Source organism: Borostomias antarcticus (assembly GCF_949987555.1).
Source record: "Borostomias antarcticus genome assembly, chromosome: 21".
Lineage (NCBI taxonomy): Eukaryota > Metazoa > Chordata > Actinopteri > Stomiiformes > Stomiidae > Borostomias > Borostomias antarcticus.
The window spans coordinates 17,100,569-17,116,200 of NC_140254.1; the positions used below are offsets into that span (position 1 = coordinate 17,100,569).

At 47.5% G+C, this 15,632-nt stretch overlaps 1 protein-coding gene across 1 annotated transcript; it reads right to left on the reverse strand.

The window, feature by feature from the left end:
- Nucleotides 1-616: 616 nt before the first annotated feature.
- Nucleotides 617-11,925, reverse strand: chrna11 (cholinergic receptor, nicotinic, alpha 11; the record flags this gene model as incomplete). The annotated part of the gene is made up of 10 exons (XM_084455270.1): nucleotides 617-1,330; nucleotides 4,635-4,744; nucleotides 5,186-5,272; nucleotides 6,492-6,686; nucleotides 6,945-7,112; nucleotides 8,924-9,003; nucleotides 9,159-9,268; nucleotides 9,386-9,430; nucleotides 9,934-10,073; nucleotides 11,874-11,925. The coding sequence occupies 10 exons, from the start codon at nucleotides 11,923-11,925 to the stop codon at nucleotides 617-619; spliced, it is 1,701 nt and encodes a 566-aa protein (XP_084311396.1).
- Between the last annotated feature and the right edge of the window lie 3,707 nt (nucleotides 11,926-15,632).

Sequence of the window (15,632 nt, forward strand, 5' to 3'; positions counted from 1 at the left end):
TGCAAAGAATGTCCCCTTATTCCCTCGCCGCCCGTTGCACACATTCTTCCTTCTCTCTCTCTTTCTCTCTACTCTGTCTGCTCTCTCTCTTCTCTCTCTCTACTCTCTCTTCTCTCTCTCTCTATTCTCTCTCTCTACTCCCGCTCTCTCTACTCTCTCACTCTACTCTCTCTCTCCTCTCTCTCTCCTCTCTCTCTACTCTCTCTCTCTAGTCTCTCTCTACTCTCTCTCTCTACTCTCTCTTTCTCTACTCTCTCTCTGTATTCTCTCTCTATTCTCTCTCTACTCTCTCCAGAATGCCCCTAATCTCCTCTCCGTTGCACATTCTTCATTTTCTCTTTTTCTTTTCCTTTATTATCTCTTTTTCTTCTTCTTCATTAGATGTGTTACGTTTCATTTAATTTGGGTTATCCATGTTTGAGATATACTAAATGCATATCAGGGAAATCCATCCTATTCCCCTCTTGCTTCCTCAGGTCTACATTCCCCAAAAATAGTCCTGTTGGATTCAGCCCAAGTCCATCCCACATCTCTTCCTCCACCACCCCCATTCTCTCGCTCTCTTCCTCCCCCTCTCTCTCTCCTCCTCCTCTTTCTTCCTTCCATCCTGTCTTATTCAGATAAAGTCCTTGGACACGGCCTCCACGAAGTTGGGAGCGGACATGAGGATGGAGATGGTGCAGATGATGTTGAACACGCTGAAGGCCACCAGACACAGGCGGTCGATGACGGCCGCCGCGAACTTCCACTGGTCCGCCATGCACTCCGTCTCGTCCTGCTCCCGGAAACGGTCCGCCATGTAGCGCACCTCCTCCAGAATGGCCTGGAGCTGGGGGTCGCCTATCCCGCCCGATGAGCTTGGCCCCCCTGCTCCGCCTCCAAAGCCCCCACCGCTGGAGACGGTGCTGGGGCAGCCCACCGTGTCCATGTTGGGGGTGGGGAGCGGCGGCGGGCTGCAGAACTGGTGCGGAGGCGGGCTGCCCGCCACGCGAGGAGGTCCGGCCGAGATGCTGTTCCTCTGGAGGGACTCCGACAGCAGCGGGGGTTCATCCAGGTTCTGGAAGCCGATGTAGAGCAGGTTGCCGTTGTTGTTGGCGCTAGACTGGGCGTGGAGGTGGGGGTGTCCGGCGTGAAGGGGCACCACCTGGAGGCTCTGGGGGTGCAGCGGGTGGAGCGCGGCGTCCGGAGGGTGCAGAATGCTGCCGCTCTGGGAGCCCGAGGAGCAGCGGCGCAGGTGGGGAGCGCAGGGGGGGCGCTCGGGGTCATCGCTCTCCCCCGGGCGCTTCATCCGCAGGAACCACGCCACCCACTGCAGCAGGAAGAGCTGGATCTGAGAGAGAGAGAGAGAGAGAGAGAGAGAGAGAAATCAGCTCTAAGGCCAGCTGCTCCCATGCATGCTGCCTCTGGGCCTGACCCCTCTGCTTCTCTTTTGCCTGCTGCTGTCCTAGATCAGTTTGAGCCAGTATCCCTCTCCTCACTATCTGATGTGGTTAAGAAATGACAACCTTCAAACTGTCCCTCTGATAGCATTCCTTCTCGTCATTTTAAAGATGTTTTTGGTACTGTGGGGTCCACTGTTCTTGTTCTGATAAATACTTACCTTAGCTCAAGGTGTGTTCCATCTGCTTTTAAACATGCTATAGTGCAGCCCCTTATCAAAAAGAAAAACTTAGACCCTTCTGTTCTGTCTAATTTTATGCCCACCTCACAGTTGCCTTTTCTGTCTTAAGTCTTGGAGAAAGTGTTTTTTATTCAGCTGCTATGATTACTTGTTGGCCATGGTATTTATGAAATGTTCCAGTCTGGTTTTAGACAACGCCACAGCACTGAAACAGCCCTTTTGAAAGTGCTCAATGATCTCATGTTAACTGTTGATTCAGGTAACTCTGCTGTTCTGGTGCTCCTTGACCTAACTGCTGCTTTTGTTACTGTGGACCACAGGATTTTATTATCACGTCTAGGACACTGTGTAGGCATCTCAGGTACCGCCCTTGCCCCTTTTATGGTTCCAGTCCTACCTGACAGATCGGAGCTTCTCTGTCCACCTAGGAGAATTCTCCTCATCCACGGCTCCTCTCACCTCCGGGGTCCCTCAAGGCTCCATTTTGGGCCCTATCCTTTTTTTGATTTACATGCTGCCGCTGGTGTCAATTTTTAGGAAACAACATCTCTTTCCACTGCTTTGTAGATGATGTGAAGATCTATCTGCCCCTGAAATCAAAAGGCAAGGACTCCGTACAACCACTGCTGGACTGCCTACGAGATGTCAAATCCTGGATGGACGTGAACTTTTTAAATCGTAATGAAAATAAGATTGAGATCATTATGTTTGGTCATGACCCCTCAGACTGTACCACTGGTTTGTTGGGCCCCTTCTCCCCAAATATCCGTTCTTCAGTCATAAATCTCGGGTGACCTTTGATAGTACTTTTACATTTGACAAACAGGTCAGCTCTGTAATAAGAACCAGCTTCTTCTAACTAAGGCTTCTTGCCAAGGTAAAGGGCTATCTCTCCCCCAAAGACTTAGAGAGTAATACATGCTTTTATCAACACTCATCTTGATTATTGTAATTCTTTGTATGTCGGCATTGACCAGTTACTGATGCGTCGCCTGCAGCTTGTGCAGAATGCAGCAGCCTGTCTCCTCATTGGCAAGCGAAAGCACAACCACATCACCCTAATCTTGGCCTCGCTCCACTGGCTCCCAGTGCGTCTTAGAATTCATTTCAAGATTATGTTGTTTGTTTTTAAAGCTCTTAATGGACTGGCACCTCAGTATATTGCTGAACTCCTGCACTTTCATGCCCCAGCTAGAGAGCTGAGATCCTCTAATCAGCTGCTGCTGGCTGTCCCAAAGACTCGGCTGAAGACTAGAGTGGACCGAGCCTATGGGGCGGCGGCCCCCAGGCTCTGGAACAGTCTTCCCTGGCACAGTAGGTCTGCCCAGACCATAGAGATTTTTAAGTCTTCTTTAAAGACTCACCTGTTCTCCCAGGTCTTCAACTCAGGTTGAGCTGGACACCAATGGCCCCTGTATTGTACTGTATTTTATATTGCTTATTGTGTATGGTGTATTGTAGTGTTCTGCTACGTGCTGTGTGTTTGTTGCTCTGGAGCTGTACAGCACTTTGGTCAACTTCGGTTGTTTTAAATGTGCCTTATAAATAAAATTTGAGTTGAGTTGAGTTGAGAGAGGAAGAGATAGATATTGCGATGGATGAAGAACGAGCACACCCACACACTTCACAAACATCTCCAGGGGAGCCATAATGGGGGGGGAGTTAGGATGATTCCAAGGGCCCAGCACTGACAGGGGCCCCCATAAACCACTATTATTTTTTATTATGATAAGGTCTAGGCTTGGGGGGCACAATATTATATTCTTTCAAAGGGCTCTTAATTTCTAGCAGCACCACTGAACACCGCTACAGGTACTTGGAAACAGCTTAACACCGTGTGTTGTAGGGTTTGCAGGTGCTGGTTCTGTATATTTAACTGGGGCTTCTATATTTAACTAGAGCGCAGAACATTGGACACCAAACCCAAGGCACGAATAAGATTATCGTGGAATCGGCTGTCTGCTGTTGTATTCCTGGTGTCTTCTGGCCTATCACGAACCATGCCGGCTCGATGATTCTCCAAACCCAATAACTTATACACTGATAATTGGCCAACTGACTAGCCAATCAGGGCACTTCATCAACTGGAAGACCTTGTAGATGTGCCGATCCATACGCTTATATCAGCAGCCCAGACATATTCATTCACCCTCAGTCATTTGTTTGGCGTGGACTATAATCAATAAATCAGTGGGTTTATGCATAGTTGGCCAAAGGTGGCTGAAATAGGCGTTTGGAAATTATTTAATGCGAGGTTTGGCGTGCAACGTGAGGGAGTGAAATAGGGAGGCAGAACTGAGCGAGTCAAATAGGCTACAAAAAAAACAAAGAGCTAGTCTCGTACAGCCAGAGCATTCTGCACACTTCTTTGGAGAAGGGTCTGGCTGCACCCGATTATCATTGTGAGATAGGGAAAACATATTTCTTTAAACCAATCACAATTGTCTTGGGTGGCGCTTTTTTTTATAGTGCCCTGGCAAAAATATTTAATAGTGTCGGGGGATTGAATCTGATTGATTGGAATTGTGCTGCGCCAATTAGAGGCTTAAAAACCTCCATTCCGTTGAGCCAGACTACCAAAGAGCCGGAGCAATGCTCGGAAGAGTAAGGACAAGAAGACGGGTCATTTGATGGAGAACCTCAGACTAACTGAGACAGTCAACTGCCTTCCGCTGTGAGAAGAAGACACGGGGAGATAGATGTCAGTGGAGGAGTGGAGGCATCGGCAGCGGAAGACGTGTACAAAGACAGAGAGTGAGGGACGGGAGCATAAAAGGGATTTAGAGACCCGAGAACGAAGGAAAAGATGTGGGGGAGAATGAGGGATAGACACGTGGAAAGAGTAAGAGTTACAAAACGTTGAACAAAAGCTTTTTTACAAATCAATTGAAGGGCAGAGGGAACGAGGTAATGAAATGATCCAATTAAGGAAACTGGATCACGTGCAGCAGTGAAGATATTGGCAGACATAGAATAATGGCAGAACTTTAAACGTGTGTGTGTGTGTCCTTACCCATTTGGGCATGTTTCCTCCGTTGGGGTCATGATGGTGATATTGCAGCACCACCACTGTGGCTATTACGGACATCCCAACGATTATCATGATACTGGCAAAGTACTGGCCTGAGATGGGGGGAGAGAGGGGAACAGAGTGAAGCCACATCGTGGTGGGGAACGTTGTAACAGCAATAAAGCCAAGAATGGCTGAAACACCAAATTTCCCCCTGTGGGATGAATAAAGTATCTATCTATCTATCTATCTATCTATCTATCTTGCTGATCATGATTGGACATTTTTGTTACTTGGGTGTTGGGTCTTAATGTTCAGGATTGGTGTTGTGGTCAGAGAGAGGCAGTTCATCTGCCTGCAGCTGTAGCGAGCTCACTAACACCATCAGCGCTTTTTCCAGCAGTACATCTCTGCAATTTATTTAGGCAATTACATTGAAAGGCGACCAGATGGCCCAATCACCAGCGCCTGACCACAGTTTGGCTCTGACGTAACGAAGGGCCAATTAGCACATCCATGCTTGCATGCACACGCGCACACATAAATTGAATCACCTATGAGAGGGATGGAATCGGACGTGGCTGGCATGATCTCCGCCACCAGTAACATGAAGACTGTGAGAGACAGCAGCACTGTGATACCTGCAGAGGGGAGAGAGAGTAGGCGTGGAGAAGAGACAATATATATTGAACAGGAGGCACTAGCCTGTTGCTATACTGTACCACAATCATGCATATTACTTATTTCAAGGGGGATCGCAGACTGGGGCCTTGGGAGTGGTTATCTTGTAAGTGGTATTTGATCAGGCAAATTTGTCTTCTGGGGACTTCTGGGGAACCAATCTAAACAAAGATAATAGACTTACATGAAATTAGATTAAGTTCGATTTGATTTGCAAATTGCAAGATTGACAGACTAATGCCCACAAAGTAAATTACTTCAAGTTATCTTTATTCCGCTATAGTCGCTTCCAAACTGCACAGTCCTACAGCAATCCATCCAGCGCCTCAGCGCCTCAGCGCTCACTAATCTTCATTTCCATTCGTCAGATCTATTCCTCGTCTTCCTCCTCTTTACATCACTGTCCCTTTTATTTAGACCCAAATAACAGAAGTGCTTTCTTGGCATAAATGGCAGCATCCAAGGGCACCTAATAAAACATCTGTCAAGCCAATGACAATGTCTGTTTGGGCTGCTCATCCTTCCTGGAAGACAGTGTGTAAGCTCTGTTTCCTTAATCAATTCCCCAAGCTTAATTACATCAATCAATAGGTTAATTGGCCGTAGTTAAGTAGGACTGCATTTTTCCCAGAGCCTAAATGCAGCATAATGCATCCTGTATCTTGGTTAACGATATACTCTTATGTCATCAACTTTACTGCAAGTTGTCTTCGTGCCCCCCCATCTTCTCTTCTCTTTCTCCCTTCCTTCCTCTTTTCCTTACCTTCTACCCATTTTGCTCTATGTGTGGATTAACGAACGGGCCAACGGGGCCCAAGAGCTCAGGAGGCCCCAAAGCCAGAGCCTCTGCATGAAGCCACAGTTATTAACTTGTCACATAGTCAAAGGGCTTAGTCTGTAACAGAGTCCTACTGAAAAACTGAGTGAATTGCCGGCACATTCACTTTAAAGATGCAAGTCAGTGGTCCTGCCCTGCCAGGGTGGGGGGGCCCGGGAGCCCACTGTCCTCTAATCCACCCCTGTTATCTATCCCACCAGCCCTTACCTTCCTCGATCTATCAATCTAGTCTTATCCTGTGCCCTTCTCCCTTTCGTCCTTGTCCTACTCATCTCCTGCTTCCTTCCTATAGGCCTACTGTATCTATCCATCCATCTTTCCATCCGTCCCCCCACTCTCACCCAGAGAGATCTTCTCCCCGGAGTCCGCGGGCAGCACGAAGATGAGCAGCGTCATGGAGGACAGCAGCACGCAGGGGATCAGCAGGTTGAGCGCGTAGTAGAGCGTTCTCCTCCGGATGGTCACCACGAAGGTCACGTCGGGGTAGGGCTCCTTACAGCAGTCGTAGAACACCTCGCTACGGGAGCCAGGCACACCTGGAGGGAGGGGGACGCAATGACGTGCGGAGGATGAGCACATTCGCTTTTGTTTGAATAACCTGAGGAGAGATGGCTGGGATAGAACAGACAGGCTTTTTACGCAAGGTGAATTTCAATGCCGGGAGTGCAAACATGCACACAAAGCTCCTGATCCCGGTCTAGCAGAGCCTGAACTCAAGACCCTTGGTGTTTTTTAGAACGCCATGCGGAGCCGGAACTGAATTTCAAAGGAGGGTGAGTCCACACGCTGCTCACCCACAAGGTCCCACTCTCCGTTGGGCATGTAACCGGAGATGTCAGCGTCGGTCATCTGCAGGTCCAGTAGCCAGCCGTCGAAGGTCCAGGAGCCGAACTTCAGCTCACACTTCTGGATGTCGAAGGGAAACCAGCGGACGTCCACGTTGCACGTGCTCATGAAGATTCCTGAGAGAGAGAGAGAGAGAGAGAGGACAGGAGGAAGGTGAAAATGGAGGGAGGTCATTGAGATGTAAAACAGAAAGACAGAAAGAAAGAGAGAGCGAGGAAGAAGAGAAAGTGGATGAGGATTACCTACTGTGTTGAATTACCATTGCATAGCCTATTGTAAACACTGTGCATCTCTGCTGTGGCCTATCTCTGAGCAGCATGGGTTTGTGGATCAGCAGCATGGAGAATAAACACAGGGAGCCTCTATGAGAATCCAGATCCTCAGTGCTCTATGCTATAGCTTCCACAGAACATAATCACGTCAGTCTCACTCTCTCTGTCAAGACATACAAAGGAACCAAGATAAGCTGGGCTCACTCTGTCAAGACACACCAACAAAGGAACCAAGATAAGCTTTCTACTATTCATTCATACTGTACACGGCGGTTGATGGAAAAATAAAGGCTTTTCTGAAATTAATAAATCAAGTTTATAGAGATTTCCAATAGTGCAGTATCGAAATGTCAGGGTTGTCTAAGCACTCAGAGACATTTTCTTTCAGAGTCTGAAGGTCTGAAGAAGTCTGAAGGTATGCAAATGAGACTGGAGGGAAACCAAGACAGGAATTAGGTTAATTTCAATGGATTCACTTATTTTCCACAAGTTATCAAAATAAAAGCAATTAAGATATCACTTTAATCATGAAAATGTATAACCTACTGACATCACATCAAACGCTAAATAACAAAATTCCGCCCAGCCAACAAAACCACTTTACTCAAGCAATGTATTTTTCAATGACTCCATTCCATTCACTATTAACTCTTCTGATGATACAGAATAGCATTGTCTCAATAACACCTAGATTGGCTTTTAGGGTCTTAAAATTGTAAATAACAAACACTCCACAGCACCATTCCCAACCTGCTCCAGCTTTCACTAGCACAGCTCAGTGCCCCTGCTCCAGGGGGAGACTCCTCTGTAATTACTTACATTATTTTCTCTAGAGGCATTAAACCTGAAAATTACACTGATTAGCTAAAAGCTATTTCTTTTATCAGTTTTTATCGTGCCAACACTTCCTCATCTCAGCAACACTTGCTCTGCTCTCGCAGACGAGGTCCTAAAAGTGCCTGTAACTCAGGAGAATCACCTTAAAAAACCTCCTGTGGACCAAAGTCAAAATTACCCCAGTTTTCACACCCTCCTGCTAAAACATCATCTTCCTTTCTGACACCCTTCCACCAAAACATCACCTCTGAAGGCGAAAGCATGCTCCATCACCCTGCACCAACCCCCAGCAGACCACTGCTCTGTGCTCCACAAGCGTGTTGCTTCTGTATGATTCCCCCTGGTGTCCAGCTGCAGCTCTCTCCCTGGCACACACACAGAGGGCCTCAGCGTCTTCACTCCCACGGCCTCCCAGGCCAAATGCACCCCAGTAATTACACAGGCTTTTATGAGAGCCAGCCCTGGCCAGAGCCAGACCTGACCAGCAGCGCTCCGCGTGCCGCAGCCTCCATCCTTCTCACACTAAACATGATCCTCTCTCTCTCTCTCTCTCGCTCTCTCTCTCGCTCTCTCTCTCTCTCTCTTTCTCTCTCTCTCTCTCTCGCTCTCTCTTTCCTCCTCCTTCTTAATTGGCGCCAGTCCAAAGCACACCATTAGGCATCTGTGTTCACATTCAACATCTAATAGAACGATAGATTGGGTACTTTATTTATCCCAGAGAGATAGATTGGTACTTTATCCCAAAGGGTAAATTGGAAAATGAATATGAATAAACTTGGGAATTGCTGGTTCAGAGAGAGATAGAACGATTGACTGACCTGGAGGTAGGTATTCACAGAAGCCACTGGAGTTGACCAGCACGTTGGTCTTGAAGGTGGAATCAAAGTCATCGTCTGCACTGAGAAAGGAGCGAGGAAAGGGTGGACTCTGTACACTGTTTTCCCAAGCCTGTGTGTGTGTGTGTGTGTGTGTGTGTGTGTGTGTGTGTGTGTGTGTGTGTGTGTGTGTGCGTGTGTGTGTGTGTGTGTGTGTGTGTGAACGCTGGTGGTTTACCTGTTATAGAGAAGGATATCTGGGGTCCAGACCTGGTCTGTGGTAAAACGCAGGTTCTTCACTCCAGGATATTCTGACTGATTCCACTGGAGATAGTGATCAAACCAGCTCTGAAGGAATCACACACGGTACGATCAACAAGACTCCACTGGATTGAATAGATGTTTCATTTGAAACTCAAATTTCTAAGTTCAAGGGACAGGATACTCTGAGACAGGTGTATTTACCATCCGAAGCCAGATGTTTGTGGTGAGGATCTGATTTTTCTCATCCTGTAAAACAAACAAGTATCATAGGAATAGAAGAATGGTTACTTTCTGTCCACATACAAGACAGACAGTCCACACAGACTAGAGTCATAGATCCAGCTACTTATCTACTGGCCTGGATCCCGCCCTGAATTGCCCTCCCACTTTAATTTTCGAAATGCAATGCGGGTCTGGAAAAGCTCTTGTCCAGGGTAATTTCTCGGTTTGGAATTCCAACCAGTCCAATCAGTGTCCTTTGAATGCGATGTCAAATGTTGGTGATTGGTTAGGTGATGAACTCATTGCTGAAGTCTCCTTCTTCGGCAACGCCCATCTCAAAAAACGTCTGCAATGAGAGCTTGTTCAGAATGAATAATGAAGTGAAACGAAATGGCAATTCAGTCTGAGTGTCAGGCTAGCTATCTACAGCTCTGGACATACAGTAGAGACCACAACACACACACATACACACACACACACACACACACACACACACACACATACAGAAGCAGCCAGGCAGGGCCTACCACATCCATGATCTGCACCAGACTGAGGGTGAAGATGACGGTGAGGGGGTGGGAATCGTTGCCCACCGGCCGCTCCATACGGTTGTAATCCTTCAGGAGGTTCTTTAGCAGGTTCCTCTGGTGAGGGCCCTGCACCGACACTGGCAGAGGAGAAGAACAATTCAAAATTAGATGAGGTAGGTTAAGGGGACGCAGTTATTATGGGGGGTGTTGAGAATATAGGAATGCAAAGACAGGATAGGTTGAAAAGGATAGAGAGATAGAGAATCTGGAGAACGTGATGAAGACGTGTAGTTCGATCGAAAGACTCTCAATCACTGCCTTGATTTCTCCCTAGGGGGATCAATAAAGTATCTATCTATCTATCTATCTATCTATCTATCTATCTATCTATCTATCTATCTATCTATCTATCTATCTATCATTCTTGCTGAATGAAGAATGGTGGCTGAGTTTTGCTCTTCATCTCTCTATAATGACACATTCAGTGTCTCTCTGTCTGTGTCAATATTATCTCAAGAATCAGCCGATGTATGAAGCTGACATTCGGCCGGTGTAATTGATCAGGAAACTAGAACGTGCATTGTCGCCTGTGAAGCTGCTTCGATCAGCGACTTAATAGATAGATTTAATAGATAAATACTGTAGATTGGAAACTTTTTATTTTTAGATATTTTGGGGGACATTTGTGCTTAATTATATAGGAAAGTGTAGAGTGACAGGAAAGGTGGGAGAGAGAGAGAGGGGGGAGGACATGCAGTACAGGGCCCAGGCCGGATTCGAACCTGGGCCGCTGGGATAAGGACTAGCCTTAACGTGGTACGCACCTTAACCAGGGCGCCACGATTGAGAACAATTAATAATGCATTGAAGGAGTTTGTAATGAGTTGTACGGGCACGGATACACGCAGAATGCCCACTGGCCCTGACAGGTATGCATTGCAACGCACACAACAACCATGACGGGCGTGAATGGACGGGAGGATCAACTATGACATAGAAAGCACTTTATGAACGGGCACTTTGCACTAGTGTACAGTATGCGATACTAGCTAATAGCTGTGTCAATAGCCTGAGGAAAACATTCTGGAATTATGTTTCAGGGCAATAAGAAATAATGTTTTTTTGTTGTTGTTGTTTTTTAAAGGGTTGCGTTTGAATATTATTACAATTTTCGTCTGAAAGGGAAGTCAGAGGACTCCACTCAGCACTCTGGAGCCACCGACGGTATAAACTCCTGCCTAGCAACCTGTTCCTCTGGCTGCTCACAGCACCTCTGCCCAGTAGCTGCAGCAACATGTCTCTACAATAACACAACCAGGAAGCTGGATCCACACAGATCTGGATGGTCTATAATGGTGCGATTCTAGCTCTATTCCCCAGATACAACACTCACCATGCCCACAGAGATTTATAGGAAATGGATTGAGAGAGAGGAGGAGAGGAGGAGGAGGGGTAAATGTATTATTGCAGCTTAGGATTCTCCAGAGAAGCATGTCTCTCCATCTCTCTTGCTTCATGCGAGAACTGTTACTCCCACTCTCTTTCCTGTCCAGTATCAGACTGTAGCAGACATTAACAACACTGTCAAATATTAGTAGCAGACATTACTGTCAAGTATTAATTATGACAGATAGCCGCCAGACATTAATTTGGCTCACAGGTAACTCCCGCTCACATAAACCAGACCACACACAGTGCTGGTCTTCGCACGAACAAACAATCACACACACTTTAACATTTCACGTCTCCTCTTCCTTTTTTCCCTTCTCATCTGTTTCAGCTCTTCCTCATATCGCTCAGAGAGAGAGAGAGAGAGAGAGAGAGAGAGAGAGAGAGGGAGCGGTGGTACAGATGAAAAGAGACGGACTATTAAAGACGCACCCCTGGACTCTAAATCTTTCGACTTTAGTAGAGGTAAAAGATGAAGCAAGCCTTACCTTGGACCAGAGCAGAGAATCCACAGAGAACCAGAGCTGCTGAGCGCCACATCCTAGTGGACGGGGGACAGGAGGGGAGACGGAGCGGGTCTGGAGGAGCCTGGGTGGAATGGGACAAGGAGCAGCTCGGAGGGGAAGGTTGGATGCACAGCCAGGAATTCCCCTGGACTGCATCCACCAAGCATCAGAGGGACGAATGAATGTACCGGAGGAGAGGGAGGAGGAGAGGGGAAGAGATGGTGGTACGAGGTACTGAGCCTCAGCTCGCGCACGCTGTCGGCAGATTGCAGTGAGTGAGTGAGTGAGTGGTGGAAGGGAAAAACATCTGATCGATTCTAGGCACAAGTCAGCTCTCTCTCTCTCTCTCTCTCTCTCTCACACACACACACACACATACACACACGCCCCATCGTGTTTCTGCGTCCCGGGGAGGTGGAGCTAAGGAGGAGAGCGGGAGAGGAGAGGAAGGAGAGACAGAGGAAGAGACGAGGCCTGGGGGCCAATCACTGTCTTCCTCATCTGACCTTTTCAAGATGAATAGACAGTCCTGGTTGGTGAGCGTAAACATATGAATTACAGCCACTTCTGATAATCTATGAATCCCTTGTTGATTAGTAATATCACAGTGTGAGGTACTGCTTAACTGAGGGTTTGTGTGCGTGTGTGTGTGTGTGTGTGTGTGTGTGTGTGTGTGTGTGTGTGTGTGTGTGTGTGAGAGAGAGAGAGAGAGAGAGAGAGTGTGCATATTCCTCTGAAATCCATATGAGGGACATTTGTCAAACTCAAATATGTCTGCTACAGTGTTGTCTGACAGGATGTCTAGTGGTGCAGAACACATATCTGAGCAAGGAGGGGACTAGCGTACAGTGTGTGTGTGTGTGTGTGTGTGTGTGTGTGTGTGTGTGTGTGTGTGTGTGTGTGTGTGTGTGTGTGTGTGTGTGTGTGTGTGTGTGTGTGTGTGTGTGCGTGCGTGCTGATGTGCAGGCGAGGGATTGGGCTGATGGTGTAGTGGTGGTCGGAGGAGGAGGAGGAGGAGGAGGAGGAGGGGGAGGGGGAGGGGGACAGCATCTCTCTGAGTCGGTGTGTCTGGCGGGGGGAGTCTGGGGGGTTTTGAATCAGCAGGACTGATGGACTCTTGTCTAATTGAGAAAGTGCTGGGCTCGGCAGGAGGCTCAGGAATGTGCATAGTTAAACTCTGCTTCTCATTCATCCTCACAAAGTGCTGATGCAAAGGCAGCGGGAGAGAGAAACTGAGAGAGAGAAAAAAGAAAGAGGGACCATATAACAGATTACCCTATTATTTCTGCTGCCCCCTTCGGCATCCCCCGGCTCCTGGGGGGAGGGGGGGGGGTGGGGGTGGAGCATCCTGAGTGGGCTGGAGAAACGAAGTCACACTCAGATGCACACAATGAAGAATGGCCCTCCGAGACTAGGCTGGGAGAGGAGAGGAAAAGGGAGGAGAGAAAAGGAGAGGAGAAGAGAGGAGAGGAGAAGAGAGAGCGGAGAGGAGGAGAGAGGAGAGGGGAGAGGAGAAGAGAGGGGGCTAAGCTCTGGTGAAATAAACAAAATCACATCAAGCATGGAAGGAACGGGGATGTGAGACGCTCAGCTGGAATACCATGATAAGAGAGGAAGGGATGCTGTCAAAACACATAACCACAGTCGTAACTTCAGTATGAAATATTGCACCTGTGTACAGCTGTTATCTGGTTGGATGAGAATATATCTCCAGATAGATTTAATGTTTTTTCCCAATACAAAATCATAGCACCTGGTAGAAAGACAAAAAAGAGGCTCTAAGTCATGGGTGACATCTAGTGGCTGATATTAAAATTGCATTCTGGATGAACAGATATGTACTGTAGGAAATGGTAAGTGCTGCATTTCTACAGGAGCCTGAGACAGATATGGGTGAGGGAGAGACTGTCATGAATACTATGATGAGGATGAGGAGGGGTCAGATAGAGACACTAATCACAATGGAGACTGTGGCTACTATGATGGCAGTTAAAGATGGTGGCCACTGTTAAAGATGAGGAGGAAGATGAGATGAAGAGAAGGTGGATGATGATGATGATGATGATGATGATGAAGGGGACAACGAGGATAATGTGAAGGATGCTGGTAGTTGTGGTAACAGTGATGGTGACCAAGCAGATTTAATTACTGTGTTGACCGCTGAGTGCTGCCCCTGACAACCCATTAGCCATTAGTCAATGTGCTGTGCTGTGTTTTTCTAATTACTCTGCTGACTGAATGAGGCGTTCTAGCACTCTGAATCGCTTCCTCCACTTAATAGGGTATTATCGACAGCTGAGCTCATACATCCACCGCGCTTGGCTCTGCGTATCTCCCTTCTTTCAGTGGCCTCCAACGTGGAGCCGCCACCAGATGGATGTTCTCCATTTGTCTCCTTACTGGAGAGCAGTGAAAGCTCAAGATCAGGTTTATTTGGTTAAAACAGATGAAACACACGAAGCCTCCAAGCAAAAACATGAGCGCTGAACCGATATTGATATAGTATCCACATACTGTACCCAGCTCCTAGCGATCAGTGCTAGGCCCATGCGAGGTCTTGTGATGATGATGCTGTTGTCGCTGTGGTGAGACAGCAGCGTCCTCAGGGTACGGGGTTAGTCTCTGTCTAGACCAGACGTTCAGCGTCCTCAGGGTACGGGGTTAGTCTCTGTCTAGACCAGACGTTCAGCGTCCTCAGGGTACGGGGTTAGTCTCTGTCTAGACCAGACGTTCAGCGTCCTCAGGGTACGGGGTTAGTCTCTGTCTAGACCAGACGTTCAGCGTCCTCAGGGTACGGGGTTAGTCTCTGTCTAGACCAGACGTTCAGCGTCCTCAGGGTAAGGGGTTAGTCTCTGTCTAGACCAGACGTTCACAGGTTTGTGGGCTCAGATGCCAGGTGTGTGACCGGCTGTGCTGGATGTCATAATGAATCCAGTTTACACATCTCAGTATAACTGGAGAAGCTGCTACTCCACCAGACCATCACGTGCAATGCTCCTCTCTCTCACTCTCTCTCACTCTCTCTCTCTCTCTCTCTCCTCCCTTTCGCACTCTAATTTCATATTTTTTAAAGTCTCCATTTGGGGCACTGACAACTGAATTATCTGTCACATACATTACTATTAGATAGAGAAAAAGTATGGTGAAAGTAATTGGTATGACTGTAATCCATTATACTTTTCCTTCACCATGTCAGGGTAAAGGAGTGACATGTTTAATATTTCATCAGCCCTCTGGCTCCCGGACCGTTTTGATTAAGATGTCATGTTCCCTAATCTGCTGAACTCATGCATTCAGGACCATCATTCACTCTCAGAGATTAAATTGGAGAGGATCCAGATCACCAGCTTGGAGAGTTCGCATAACTAATAGAATATGGTCTATCGCTCACTGGGATCAGGGCAACTACTCCTGCCTTTAATACGTACATGTGCTTGGCCTCTCTCTCTCTCTCTCTCTCTCTCTCTCTCTCTCTCTCTCTCTCTCTCTCTCTCTCTCTCTCTCTTTCTCTCTCCCTCTTAATCACTCACTCACTCACTCACACATTAAGAAATCTGCCAATCATAAAGTTCTATCAGATTAAAGATTGGACACGTCTTAGAATGCTATGGATATTCATAGACATTTAAATTATAATCTGCCATATGGAATCCAGTTTGTGACCTTTGCCCCTGTGCGTGGGAGGGGTGTTGTGCCGACACTGGATTGCTCGGCAGTTCTGCTTGGGAAACCAGAGAGATT